The 14308-nt window shown below is 37.3% G+C and overlaps 1 protein-coding gene across 1 annotated transcript in view; it reads left to right on the top strand.

Annotated features, from left to right (window-relative positions):
- Positions 1–7251, top strand: part of LOC105198095 (probable cytochrome P450 6a14) — a 51618-nt gene extending 44367 nt beyond the window's left edge. The window contains exons 2-7 of the mRNA XM_026141344.2: positions 33–208; positions 1481–1850; positions 2410–2729; positions 2960–3184; positions 3316–3573; positions 5780–7251. Of these exons, the coding sequence (XP_025997129.2) occupies positions 33–208; positions 1481–1850; positions 2410–2729; positions 2960–3184; positions 3316–3573; positions 5780–5946 (1516 nt within the window). The 3' untranslated portion in view covers positions 5947–7251. The remainder of the gene's footprint in view (positions 1–32; positions 209–1480; positions 1851–2409; positions 2730–2959; positions 3185–3315; positions 3574–5779) is intronic.
- The last annotated feature ends 7057 nt before the right edge of the window (positions 7252–14308 follow it).

The following is a 14308-nucleotide window of genomic DNA, read 5'->3' as shown; positions in this document are numbered from 1 at the left end:
TTTTATTCTCTAAATGTATCATTCTATTTCAGATTCATAATGGTATTCATAGTATTAATTGGAATTTTCATCGGCGTCTTGACCTGTGTATATATTTATTTTAAATACGTAGTATTCAATTTCTGGCGTAACTTAGGTGTTTTTTTCCCGGAACCTGTTGTGCCAATTGGAAATGTAGCAGCAATCGTTGCTAGAAAAGTACCAGTAGGTGAGTATCTTTAATATTTACACTCAAAGAAAAAAATAGTTGTTACAATTGTAAAAATGTGATCAAATAGCAGCTCAACCGTCTTTTATGAGTTATAAAAATTATGATACCATAATTAATGTAAATATAAAAATATTGTCAAACTTATTAAATAATATGATTAGTACAACTATATATACAGAGTGTCTGATAATTATTAATAAAATTCTTGCATATAAGTATTTAATTTACCGACTTTTCGCGCGCGGATCAGCTCGTCGGCACAATATATGAAAGAACAGTAGGTCGACTTGGTGTTGGCACCTTTGATCTGATGACTACAAGATTGCCATGTTGCTGGTTGTGCATGGATCCAATAGCGTTTGCAAGCGCAGTGGTTTAACTTAACTTGAGTCGAATTAATGACGCCATATTGCTGGAATCGTTTAGTCAAAATTTAACCGCCATATTGCTAATTGTGTGATTTGGTCATGCGCGAAGAACAACTTTTGCCGTGCTTTGTGACAGAGTCGACCTACTGTTCTTTCTTATACTGTGGTGATGCGATCGCCAGTTGCTGTCGCCAAAGTTAAAAATTGGCCAACTTTCGTTTAGCAACCGCGACAGTTCGTTGCCACCGGAAATAATGCTAGTTGCCATTCTTTGCAACTGGCGAGGGAGTGTTTGCAACTTATTATAGAACAACCTTAATTATATTTTAACATAATGAAAAAATTCAAATAAAAAAACTGCAAAATTTGACTTTTTTACAAAAATATTCTTAAAATTTTTTATTTTTGAAATAATTCAACAAAAATTTTGGAATGTATTTTCAAAACAGTGTACTTTCAAATAAGTTTAACATAATGAAAAAATTCAAATAAAAGAAAACTGCAAAATTTGACTTTTTTAATAAAAATATTCATAAAATTTTTAATCTTTGAGATAATTTAACAAAAATTTAGGGGTGTATTCTCAAGATAGTGTACTTTCAAATAAAAACTAGTTTTATAGAAAGTTGTTCGACTTTGAATGGTCTGTGTACCCTTAAAATTAGCGTGGGTTCTTTTGGATTCTTAACGACCTCAACATGTTAAGATAATTGTACCAAATTACGTCATTGATCCAAATGACGTTACCATAATTTGTTTTGTGTCCATAATAAAACGCAGCTAATTAAAAGTATCTAAACTCTAAAAAGTTTTTAGAAATTCTGAACGTGAGACTAAAATCTCTTTAAATATAATGATCTTGAAACAAAACAAAATTATTAAATAGAAAATTTGTCAACAGGTATATTTTTTCAAGATATGTACATGAAATATAAACATCATGGCGCCTTTGGATTATATACATTTTTTAAACCAAATTTGGTGATCACCGATCTTGAGCTTATTCGGACCGTGTTGATAAAAAATTTTCACAATTTTCACGATCGTGGATTCTATTGCAACGAAAAAATTGATCCATTAACTGGCCATTTGTTTCTGCTGTCTGGACAAAAATGGAAAAATATGCGTGCCAAGCTAACACCCACATTTACTCCGGTTAAAATAGGGCAGATGTTTGAGATCGCAAAGAAAATTGGCAACAACTTTGCAATTTATCTGGAGAATAAAGCACAGATGAAAGAATCTATAGAAATGAAGGATATGTTTTCAAGGTAAAATATCTTACATATGTGTCTAAATAATTTTTTTTATTTTTATTACTGGTTTCAATGGATAATCCCTCTCTTCATTCTTGTATATAATATTTATCTAAAATTATTTGATTTGATATAGCTTTTTACATTAGTTGCATTGTATCAGTTTGTTTCTGAACTAGTTTTATCAATATTGCGTTTTTATATTTTATTGCATATCCTTTATATTTTAATATTTGATTGATCATACCAAAATTGTACATCATTTCAATGTTGAAGAAAGTTAATAAATATAACACGTATAATCAAACTCAATTTATTTAAGATTGAATTATATTTACTATAAATTAAACATCTTTTTTGCTTGCTATTAGTTGTTTTTTTTTTATTTTTCTATTACTTAACATATGACGAGCGTATCAATTTATTGTTTACCTGCAATTTCGAATTTCCAATTCACTTTTCAGCTAGATTTCTTGTCAGTATGAATTTAATTTCATATTGTTTTACACAATTCTTAATATTTCATAAAATTTAATAAAATTTATTACAAATTAATTCTTAATTTTATCAATAGGTATACAACTGATGTTATAATGGCCACTGCTTTTGGTATCAACTCCAACTGCATTAACGAACCAAACAACAAGTTTCGAATTTATGGAAAAAAAATTTTGAAAGTAAACTCAATTTGGGTTGCCATTTTTATGTTTGCTCCGCAAATTATGAATTTTTTTTCCATTCCCATTACGCATCGAAGCGTCACCAAATTCTACATGAAGATGTTTCGAGAAATTGTGGAATATCGTCAAAATAATAAAATTATCAACAACGACTTTGTAGATTTATTAATGGAGTTAATGGAGAATAGCCACAATGACAACAAGCCCGATAAAGGTTAATACGCGTGTATATTATATTGAAAGCATTTTTACATTAATAGATTTTTAAAAATATGTACATATTTGTCTTACAGTGCAGTTTTACAACTCAAATTACGTTTCTTTTTTAACATAAGATTATTAAACAAAATACATTATCAAATAATTTAAAGTTTCTGCAAATAAAACTAAATTAGAAAAACGCCTTAATTTTATTTGAAATATATAATTTCATTTATTTAACAGCAATTAAACTTACAATGGTAGAAGCAACAGCGCAAAGTTTTGCGTTCTTTGTAGCTGGATTTGAAACCTCATCCGCTACAGCATCATATACTTTATTCGAATTAGCACAAAATCAAAATATACAAGATAAACTTTGCGATGAAATTGATCAAGTATTAAAAAAATATGGTGATTTGACTTACGAAGCTTTAAAAAATATGACATATTTACATCAAGTGATACAAGGTAAATATAACTTCTCATTGAATTATTTTTTCTTGTATCCTCTCCCATGGTAGTATCACAATTTTCGGAACACATTGTATATAAGTTTAAATAAATTATGGAAGAGTTACATAATTTTTTTAATATTGCAGAAAGTATGCGAAAATATCCATCTGTTCCTGTCTTAAACCGAATCTGTACGGAAGAAATAGATTTACCGATAACAGACATCGACGTATGTATTCCAAAGGGAACATTAATAACGATACCAGTTCTTGGTATACACAGAGATCCGACGATATATCCAGATCCGGATAAATTTGATCCGGAAAGATTCTGTGAAGACGAAAACAAAAAAAGGCATTCGTGTGCGTTTTTATCATTCGGGGAAGGCAAACGAAAGTGCATTGGTGAGGATATGAATCAATTTATTAATTTTTGATTTATGTGAATATCAGTTAAAAATTACTATTATTGCAATATTTCTATCTTTTATGATACTTGCGTGGAGATGATTTTTTAGTTTTAATCCCAAATAGCATACGAGGTGTGTTCAAAAAGTATCGCGAATTTCGTGTTTTTTCAAAAATTATTTATTTATTCTTGAATATCTATTTTGTCCCCTTCAAAGTAATCCCCATGAGATATTATACACTTGTGCCAACGGTTTTTCCAATCTTCGAAGCACTTCAAAAAATCATTTTTTTTTATCTTGTTCAGCTCCTCCTTCGATGCCGTCTTTATCTCGTCAAGCGTAGCGTAACGTCGTCCTTTCATGGGCCTCTTCAGTTTAGGGAACAAGAAAAAGTCACAGGGGGCCAGATCTGGGGAATACGGTGGCTGCGGCATCATTAGTGTTTTGTTTTTGGCCAAAAGTCGCGCACAAGCAACGATGTGTGAGCAGGGACGTTATCGTGGTGCAAAAGCCAATTTTTGTTCTTCCACAAATCCGGGCGTTTCTGGCGGATTGCTTCGCGCAAATTGCGCATAACTTGCAGGTAATATTCCTTATTGACCGTTCTACCCTGTGGCAAGAACTCATGATGCACCACGCCCCTGCAATCGAAGAAAACTGTCAGCAAAACTTTCACATTCGACCGAACTTGGCGCGCTTTTTTCGGTCTTGGTTCGTGCGGCAGCTTCCATTGAGATGATTGAGCTTTGGTTTCCACGTCATAACCATAAACCCACGATTCGTCACCAGTTATGACCCTCTGGAGCAAATTTGGGTCGTCGCGGACAGAGTCCAACATCTCATTAGCAATGTTCATGCGATGCTGTTTTTGGTCGCAATTGAGCAATTTTGGTACGAATTTCGCGGCGACCCGTCTCATGCCCAAATCATTGATAAAAATCGAATGGCACGAGCCAATCGATATGTTTAGGTCCTCAGCAACTTCTCTAACGGTGATTCGACGATTGGCCAATACCATTTTCTCCACTTCATTAATTTTTTCGTCTGTTGTTGAAGTGCTCGGGCGTCCGGCACGCTCTTCGTCGTTCACATCTTCTCGGCCTTCTGAGAACATTTTGTACCACCGATAAACGTTGCTTCGGTCCAAGGTAGCTTCTCCGTATGCCACAGTCAACATTCGGAATGCATCCGCGCACTTAATTTCGTTTTTCACACAAAATTTGATACAGATTCTTTGATCCATTTTTTTGAATAGGTAAAAATCGAAGACGATCCAAAACACGTGCAAGCAAAGCAGCTGTCAACAATTAAGTGAACATTCAAAATGGCCGAGCTTGTCGGCATAAGTGAGAGACATGAGTACCAACATAACGCCACAAAAAGATCGAAATTCGAATATACGTAACCCGCGAAAATTCAAAATTCGCGATACTTTTTGAACACACCTCGTATATATATATATATATATAATACATATATATATATACATTTTTTTAACTTAATTAAGCTAAAGTTAATGGCTTATAAAATTAATTTATTTACGTTAAATGTTACACGAACAAAAATTAACTTGTTAAAAGTTACATTAAGATTAAATTAAGTTAAATAAAAAGTTAATTTTTTAAAAACATTATTTATATTAAAATTTAGAAATTTGTAAGTTTTTAAAATTAGACTACTCACAACAATAACGTATACGTTTCGAGAGAAAAGTATGGTATAACCCATTCGTTACATTGCGAATGGTAAGTTGCGTATACGATTGCATTTGCGTCTGTCAAGAATACCGTTCTAGAGATTTTCTATTGCAAGTATTCGCAACTTCATACTTGCGTATACGCAACTATTTTAAGAATAGAGATCTAGGGATTTCCCAAAGCGATCACTCGTAACTCGCTACTTGCGTATACGCAACTGTAGTTGCGACTTTCAAGAATAGCCCCCAGACATTTCAACTAGTTAAGTTTAATTAAAATGTTGAAAACATTGCTTCTCTTTTTCTCTCTATCTCTCTACTTTGCGATAATATTTAAAAAATATAAATAATAAAACGTTGATTTTGTTTTGATAAATTTTATGTTATTTTTTTACTAAAGAAATTAGTAAATTATTTAGAGTAAAAAATAAAGTTTTGCAAAGCCTAAAATAAGCAGTTATAAAAATGTTTAACAAGTATCACATATTAAATTATTAATTTTCAGGTGCGCAATTTGGCTTAATGCAAACAAAAGTTGGACTGGTGTGTCTTTTATCAAATTATAAATTTAAACTTCACCCTCGATCTAAAAAGGCATTTATTTTCAGCGAAAAATGTATTGGACTTGGAGTGAAAGGTGGCATATATTTTATTATTGAGCCACGGAAGTAAGAGTTTCTTTATGTAGCTCTATGTAACTCTATCTATCTTTGTCTTATGATGTGTTTGTGTTTTGTAATAGTACATTTATATCTTCTTATAACTAATTACTTTTTGTATAACGTCTATATAGTTCCAATGTTTAAATTCTATGTATTAAAGCACCACATACTTATATAAATAATGTAGCTGTTGTATTCTTGCAAAGAAAACAGGTTTGATGTGTAAAAAGGAAATGCCGATACTAATACTGCGTTTAATACTCGTATTTCTAAGGGCGGTATTCATAAATGCTTTTTATATTTAAGATTTTTTCAAGTTCGATCCATCAGACTTGCCAGCGATGCGTGTCGCGTATATGACTTTACTCAAGATTGAATTACTATAGCTCCCAAGACTAATTTAGGCTATTGTCTAGGAGCGACAAATTTAGAAAGGCGGTATTTGTAAAACTACTTTTTTTTAACTTATCTTGTAGTAATTGACACAATCAACTAAAATTTTTTAAATAAAACAAAATTTATATTAACTTTGGGTCAAACCTGACATTGGCAACATGTTACTATATTATTAAAATATTTTAATAAAACTAAAATTTAAAATTTAAATTACGTACTTTTATTTATACGTGGTCTACATGTTTTAACATTTTAACATTTATAATTATAATTAATCTTTGCATTCTTTTACATAAAATAATGTAAGAAGAAAGCAGCATCTGCAGAATATAAAATTTGATAAATTTGATAATTCACACTTGAGGCTTGAATAAAGGCGGTAAAGATTTAATAGAGATGTCTAGGGGCGACATAAGTCTTAATTCGGCTCTGACTTTACTGAAAATTTTATATTAATAAGTTCTGTACACTATTGCTCTTCAATTGCCTGTGAAACAATTTCCTTTCAGTTGCCTTTAGGTTGCTTTGTATATACGAAGGGCACCTTCATTATCATACCCTTGGATGCCCCCGTGCCTCGCGCAAGGTGTCCGGGTGGCGGGTCTTGGAGGGGGAGAAGACTCTATCGGATCACCGATACATTCGATTCGAGGTCTCCGACTCCTCCGACGGCCGCCAGCGACAAGCTCAAGAGCAAACCGCTGATGGCGACGGGGAGGGCCGACGCCGTGCCGCTGGGCCGTCAGGAAGCTCAATGTTGACTTCTTGATGGCCGCGGCTGAGTCAGTGGCCTGGTCAGGCATTTTGACCACACCCATGGCCGACGTGGATGAGGGAGCGGCTGCGGGGTGCGCTCACAGACATCTGTGATGCCGCAATGCCCCGTATCCGAAACCCCCCCCCCCCCCAAGAAGTGGGTGTACTGGTGGACGCCCGAGATCGCGCAGCTCAGGCGCGAGTGCAATCGGGCAATCCACCGGTGCACCCATTATGCGCGCAAGCGCGTAAAGGACCCGGAGGTGATGGCCTCGCTGAGGGACCAGCGGCGCGATGCCAAAAGGTCCCTCCAGCGAGCCATCGGAGAATCCAAGGCCAGAGCCTGGGAAGAGCTGGTCGAGACGGTCGACCGTGACCCGTGGGGGCGCCCATATAAACTTGTTCGTAACAAATTCAGGGCGGCGGGCGCACCCCTAACGGAGAGTCTCGACCAGCAGTTCCTCGAGACCGTAGTCACCACCCTGTTCCCTGAGGGGCCAGGGGAGGTGGCTCATCTTGGCGTGCTCCCTCCGCCGGTGCCTGACCAGTGGGGGGAAGCGCGCGAGGTCTCGAGGAACGAGATAATGGGGCTTGCCAAACGGCTCAGGGCGAAGAAGACAGCCCCGGGCCCGGACGGCATCCCCGCTAAGGTCCTGGCCTTGGTGTCAAGAAAGTTGATGGACGGCCTCCAGCACTTGTTCGGGAAGTGTCTGGAGGCTGGGCGGTTCCCCACCACGTGGAAGGAGGCAAATTGGTGCTCCTCCGGAAGGAGGGCAAGCCCGAGAGATCGCCCTCGGCTTACCGCCCTATTTGCCTGCTCGACGAGGCGAGCAAGATGCTGGAACGCGTCCTGGCTGCTCGCCTCCGAGAGCACCTGTCCCGGGAGGGCCCCGATCTGGCCGACTGCCAGTTCGGATTCCGAGAGGGCAGATCAACCGTCGATGCTGTTCGGCGGGTCCGTGCCCTCTCGGATGAGGCTGTCTCTCGCGGGAAAAAGGTGTTGGCGGTCTCATTAGACATAGCCAACGCCTTCAATACTCTCCCGTGGGAGTGTATACGCCAGGCACTCCGATTCCATCGGGTGCCGGCGTATATGCAGAAAGTAATCGGAGATTACCTTCGGGACAGGGGCATATGCTACGTGGGACGGTACGGGCGACGTTACAAACGGGGGATCCACCGGGGTGTCCCGCAGGGATCGGTCCTTGGACCACTCCTGTGGGCCCTCGGATACAACTGGGTCCTCCGGGGCGCCCTCCTTCGTGGGCTGGGGGTGGTGTGTTACGCCGATGACACACTACTCCTGGTCTGGGGGAAAGGTTGGAGGAGCACTATTCGCCTCGCCGAGGTTGGCGTGGCACAACTGGTGGGTCGAATACGGAGGCTGGGCCTACGCATGGCTCCCCAAAAGACCGAGGTCGTCTGGTTCGCCGGACCTCGGGTGAGGGGACCAATGCGCGGGGCCCAGCTTACCGTAGAGGGGGTTCGAGTCCCAATTGGGACCCAGATGAAGTATCTGGGTCTCATCCTCGACAGCAGATGGAGTTTCGTGCCGCACTTCCTGCGGTTGGTCCCCCGGGTGAGGGTAGTGTCTGCCAGCCTTGGCAGACTAATGCCCAATCTCGGGGGACCTGGAGGAGGAGCTCGCCGCCTGTACCTTGGCGTGGTCCGGTCCATGGCGCTATATGGCGTCCCCGTGTGGTACACGGATATGGTGGCCAACCATCGCTCGAGGGATCTCCTACAGAGATCCCAGCGTGGATTGGTCGTCCGTGCCACACGGGGTTACCGGATCATCGCCACCAGGGCGGCGATGCTGGTGGCCGGAGAGCTCCCGTGGGCGCTCGAGGCGCGCATATACGCTCTTGCCTACGAAGAAAAGCGTGCGCGTCTTCGGGCCCCCGGGGCTCCTTGGACACCGTAAGAGCAGGAAGTGTGGCGCCTCCAAGCGAGGAGGCGCGCTGTCGAGGACTGGGGCGAGAGCCTGACCTTAGATGGGCCGGGCTCTCGCGTCGTCGGCGCCATTGGACCCGTTCTGATGGAATGGATGAGCCGGCGACGCTTCGGATCCCTTACTTACAGGCTGGGGCAGGTGCTCACCGGGCATGGTTGCTTCGGTGAGTTCCTGCACCGCATAGGCCGTGAACCCATCAGTGTGTGCCACCACTGCGGGGCTCGGGTGGACTCGGCGGATCACACCCCGCTGGAATGTCCGGCATGGGACGGTGACCGCCTGGTTTTACTACGGGCCCTAAACATCAACCAGGCTGACTTCTCCCTGGAGAGCATGGTGAGTGCCATGCTCAAAGGGGAGGAGACCTGGGCAGCCGCGCTCTCCTTCTGCGAGTCCGTAATCTCGCAGAAGGAGACCGAAGAACGACGGAGGGAGTCGGCCCCGAACGCCGACGGAAAGCCGCCCTGCAGAAGGAAAAGACCGGGGAGAAGGGCTCGGGCCTTTGCCGGGTTTTATAACCCTCTCCCTCACTAACAGTCACGGGCTGGAGGGAGGCACGGGCGAATCAGCCTGGCCCTCCAGCCCGTGGCTGCTGGGAGCTGCAGGGATGGGGTGTGGGGGCACCCTATCCCATTGCACGCAACTCCTCGGTAGGGGAGACCGTTGCGTGGTGGTCCCGCAACGGTCTCCAGTTAGGACGATCCTCTCCCTAGTGGGAGAGGGAAGGGGCTCGGGGGGGGGCGCCCGTTGGAGTATGCCTCAGCTATCCCGGGGCGCTCCCCCATGTCCCATGTGAAGGTGGACCACCATGGGGTTTTAGCCGGTAAGAGTCCGGCATAACCGCCTCCCTTCCCCCCGGAAGGGAGGGGTATCCATGAGGATTTCCCCATGTTAAAAAAAAAAAAAAAAGGGCATCTTCATTATAGCAACGTGATTGCAACCAAAGAAAAATTTGTAGTAATAAAAATATTTCTTTTTTTGTACCAAGAATGCATTGCTATTTGGGATTTGGATGCCTGTTTTTACGAGTACAAATTTTTCTTTTGATGACTCTGGAATGTTGTCTCTGGACAACATTCGTCTCTGGACTACACGTCAGGTATATGCCTCTTTTCATGAATACGGATTTTATTTTTAAGTGTTCTTTTTAAAGAAAATTGAATTTAATATGACATAACTTTTAGAAACACTATCTTGTATTTAGCTTTTTTTATATTATAAAAATAATTCTACATCAAACAAAGAGATAGTTATTATGTTACTCAAACAAACATACTATAATGTGCATTTAATGGACATTAAAACTTACGTTAAAAAAATTACATTTCTAAAGATTATTCTTTAAAATTCGAAGTTGGGAAAAAATCATAAGCAAAAAACTAATTTTAAATAATACAATACAATAATTATAAGAATTTTAATTACATTTAATTAATACAATTATCTAAACTTAGACGTATAATAGCGTTTGCGAGCGCAGTGGTTTAACTTAACCTAAATCGGGTTAATGACGTCATATGCTGGAATCGTCCAATCAGAACCGTCATATTGCTGGTTATGCAATTCGATCATGCGCAAAGGACAAGTTTCGCCGTGCTTTATGACGGAGTCGACCTACTGTTTTTTCTTATACTGTGCCGTGGCATTAATGCCTGGGGTACCCATATTTTAGAAACCACGTTTCTTTCTTGGTTATTTTTCTGTTCATGACCGAATGCCGCGCACAGAACAATTTGTAGAAACCGATAATTATCGTCAGAATAACGCCACACTTAATGAAAAATTGTTATATTGAAACAAAGTGAATGAATTATTATTCGCATCGTCATGAAATCGTCAATTATGCTTCAATAATTTAAAAATTAATTTAAAATTAGATCAAATCGAGTAATAATGTATAATTTTCGGTCTACGAAGAAAAATACACAAGAAAATGTAGAAATGGAACGATCACCGAATGGTGACAAAATTCTTAAAAATTTGTATACTCCTTTATTTAATTTGTGACAAATGTTATTTAAAAACTTTATTTCGACAAAACGCTGCGTTATAACGTATCATCTTAGCGCACTTATTTAAAATTTTTGTCAATTCGTAATAACATTATACAAAATAATATTCGCACAATGTGCCCTATTGGGGAATATAAATATTGTAGTATGATGTAATGATATGAAACATTATTTCATATAAATGGAAATATATAATTATATGTCAAAGAATTTCGCGTTTCTATCAACACATTTTTCATTAATTTCCCTAATAACACAAGACGTCCTCGGGATGATCCTGAATTCGTCCTGAATGTCCCGGGACAATAATGGGACGGACTTAAGATATTATACTAGGATGAAAATTTCAGGACTTCCCGAGCAATGTTAAATAAACTAAAGGAATTCTATATACAGCCTACATTATACCCACTGGACGTAATTTTAAGTCGTCCACATAGCACACTGCATTTAAACGACGTTCTTGGGACGTCTAACAATAAGCCGAGCCTAAGGACATTCGTAGATCGTTCAAATCCTAAGTCGATCCTAAGGACGTTCTTTGACCGTCTCTCTGTATCATATTACACAAACTAGAAAAGCTAAGGGAAAATAGAAAAATTCACGGTTACAATACTTTTCCGCATTCCTACATTATTAAATAACTAACTCCTTTAATGTTAAAACTTTTATTTAATAAAGATTTGAATTTGAGCAAAGAAATTTGAGATTAAGAATTTTGCTTTAAACAAAAAAGACCAAGACTGCCTACGGAGGATTAATCCAAACTATATATAATATCTAAGTATGTATATAAAGAATTTAAGAAAGTTTTTATTATAAATCACACTTAAACATATAAAATTATTTTAATAAAAAAAAAACGTTTGTATTGTATCAGAAAATTAAGTATACGAGTAGGATTTGTTTTTTATTGCTGCATTGAACTGCATTAGCTTTTTTTTTGCTTTCATTAAATTTTAAACATATACCTAAATATTATTTTTAACTCAGAATGTGCACTACTTCAGCAATAAAAAGCAGGCCTATAATACATATGACAGCTCTGAATCATAAAGATCAACTTAAAATTATACATTGTTTTTAAATAATTAATCACATATTTAATTCCTAATAAATAAAAATAAATAAAAAAATTTTTGTGATATATAATAATTAAATGTTAATTTCACAATTTCAAACATATAAAGATTTAAAGCCGCTGTTCATATATCATCAAAAATTGGCTGCGTTTAGCGGAAAATACAGCTTTGCAATTGTTGTAAAATTGTTTAATATAAATGGTTATACATTCAGATACAAAAAGTAAGGGCAAATATTAATGGTTATACATTCAGATACAAAAAGTAAGGGCAAATATTAATGGTTATACATTCAGATACAAAAAGTAAGGGCAAATATTAATTATATCAAAGAATTTTACAATGATATCAATAGACAAAATAGATCTATAAATGAAAAAACCTCAATCTACATCTCAATGAGCAGACAATATTTTTTAAATGTTTTTTAAATGTTTTTTTTTAATAAAAATTTTTTTATACTTAATTTAGTTATTGTATTATATTGACATATTTTCTAGTTGCATTCTTAAACAAATAATAACAAAAAAGTTATTCCAGATGCTAATCCACAGTTGTAAATATCAATAGAAATAAAACTATAATTTTATATATGTTTATATAAATAATATGATTTAATTATACATAGTTCATCTTTTCAATATAAATTTACTTAATCTATCAGTTATATACACATATTAGAACAAAGTGTTCACAGATCATCACGAGGAATCCAGTTCGCAGCGATCACGGAGGTCAAGCAACCAACGTTCACCGGAGTCGCGACTTGGATGGGTGACCGTTTGGAAATTTTCGAGAAAAAATTCCCGATTTTTTTTGCGAAAAATGTTTTTTAAAATGTTATTAAAATATTGTTTTGCTTATTGGAATTATGTAATGTAATAATATAATATATTTATGCGGATATTCCTTAAATATCCTAAAATGGTCCTGAAATGCGTATGTACCCACACAACACATGGACGTCCCCGGACGTCCAATACATGTCCACAAAAGTCCTTGTAATGTCCTAGTATCTCATACGTCCATAGGACGTTCCAAAGGACATCCTGGTTTATCATAGCTGCAGTATGACGTTTGTAGGACATCCGCAGGATATATTTGGGATGATTCGTAATATTTAATATATTATGTATATTAAACATGTTTCCAACATAATAAATATACATTCGAAAATTGCGTTGTTCTTTATATTAAATAAGACATTTTGAAGATGTTCTAAGGACGTCCTTTAAATGTCTAGCGGATATTGGTGGTACGTTCCGAAAAGGTCCGCTATATACATATATGTCAACGAAGTTGAGTATTTTTATTATTTTCATCATTATCATTATTATTATAACACAAGAATTTTATAAATTATAAAATTATAAAGATAATTTTTTGTGTTACAAAATATTTAACAAAAGATATATTTAACTATATATAAACATAAACTACAAATTTTGATAATATGAGAAGCTTTAATATACAGTATATAGCTTTTTAATAAAATATATTATTTGTTAATATTTAATATTTTATTATATATAATATTTAAATTATGTAATATTTAATACATATGTATAATACTATAACGATTAATTTAATATGCTATTTAATGGCTATTTTATTTGTGAGGAAAATCCTACTCAAAATATAAATAAATAATAACGTATATTATATCAAGTAAAATTTTTCTTGGAAAAAACGTTTTGGAACGTAAACTTAAAATATAAAGAAAGTAATTATACATCTAGCAGCAAGGTATATATATTTGATTTACAGAATCATATCTGTTTACATGATTCTGTGAATCAAATACATGTATACATTAAAATTCAATTTAATTATAGGTAATTTATGAAATCCTGTAATTTCGGATTGAAATGAATTTAACAAGTGAGTGCTGGCACCACCCCTAGGCGGCCACGCCGCGAGAGATCTTCTCGTGAGTCGAATGCGGCTACGGGCGTTATATTTAGGCGCCACCGCGGCCGACTCCCCAGCTCATAACTTCAGTAAGACTTTTAGGAGCTGTTTGTTGTAACCTCGAGACGAATACTCGCTCTCAGTCTTTTCAAATGTGACGTGTGTGTGGAACGCTGTTCCACATAAATTTTTATAATTTTTACATGTAAATAACAATTTGTATTGTTATTTAATCTTGTACAAAAATTAAATATTTAATTT

The sequence above is a fragment of the Solenopsis invicta genome, chromosome 12 (assembly GCF_016802725.1).
Source record: "Solenopsis invicta isolate M01_SB chromosome 12, UNIL_Sinv_3.0, whole genome shotgun sequence".
Lineage (NCBI taxonomy): Eukaryota > Metazoa > Arthropoda > Insecta > Hymenoptera > Formicidae > Solenopsis > Solenopsis invicta.
This window is presented reverse-complemented; position numbering and strand designations above follow the sequence as displayed.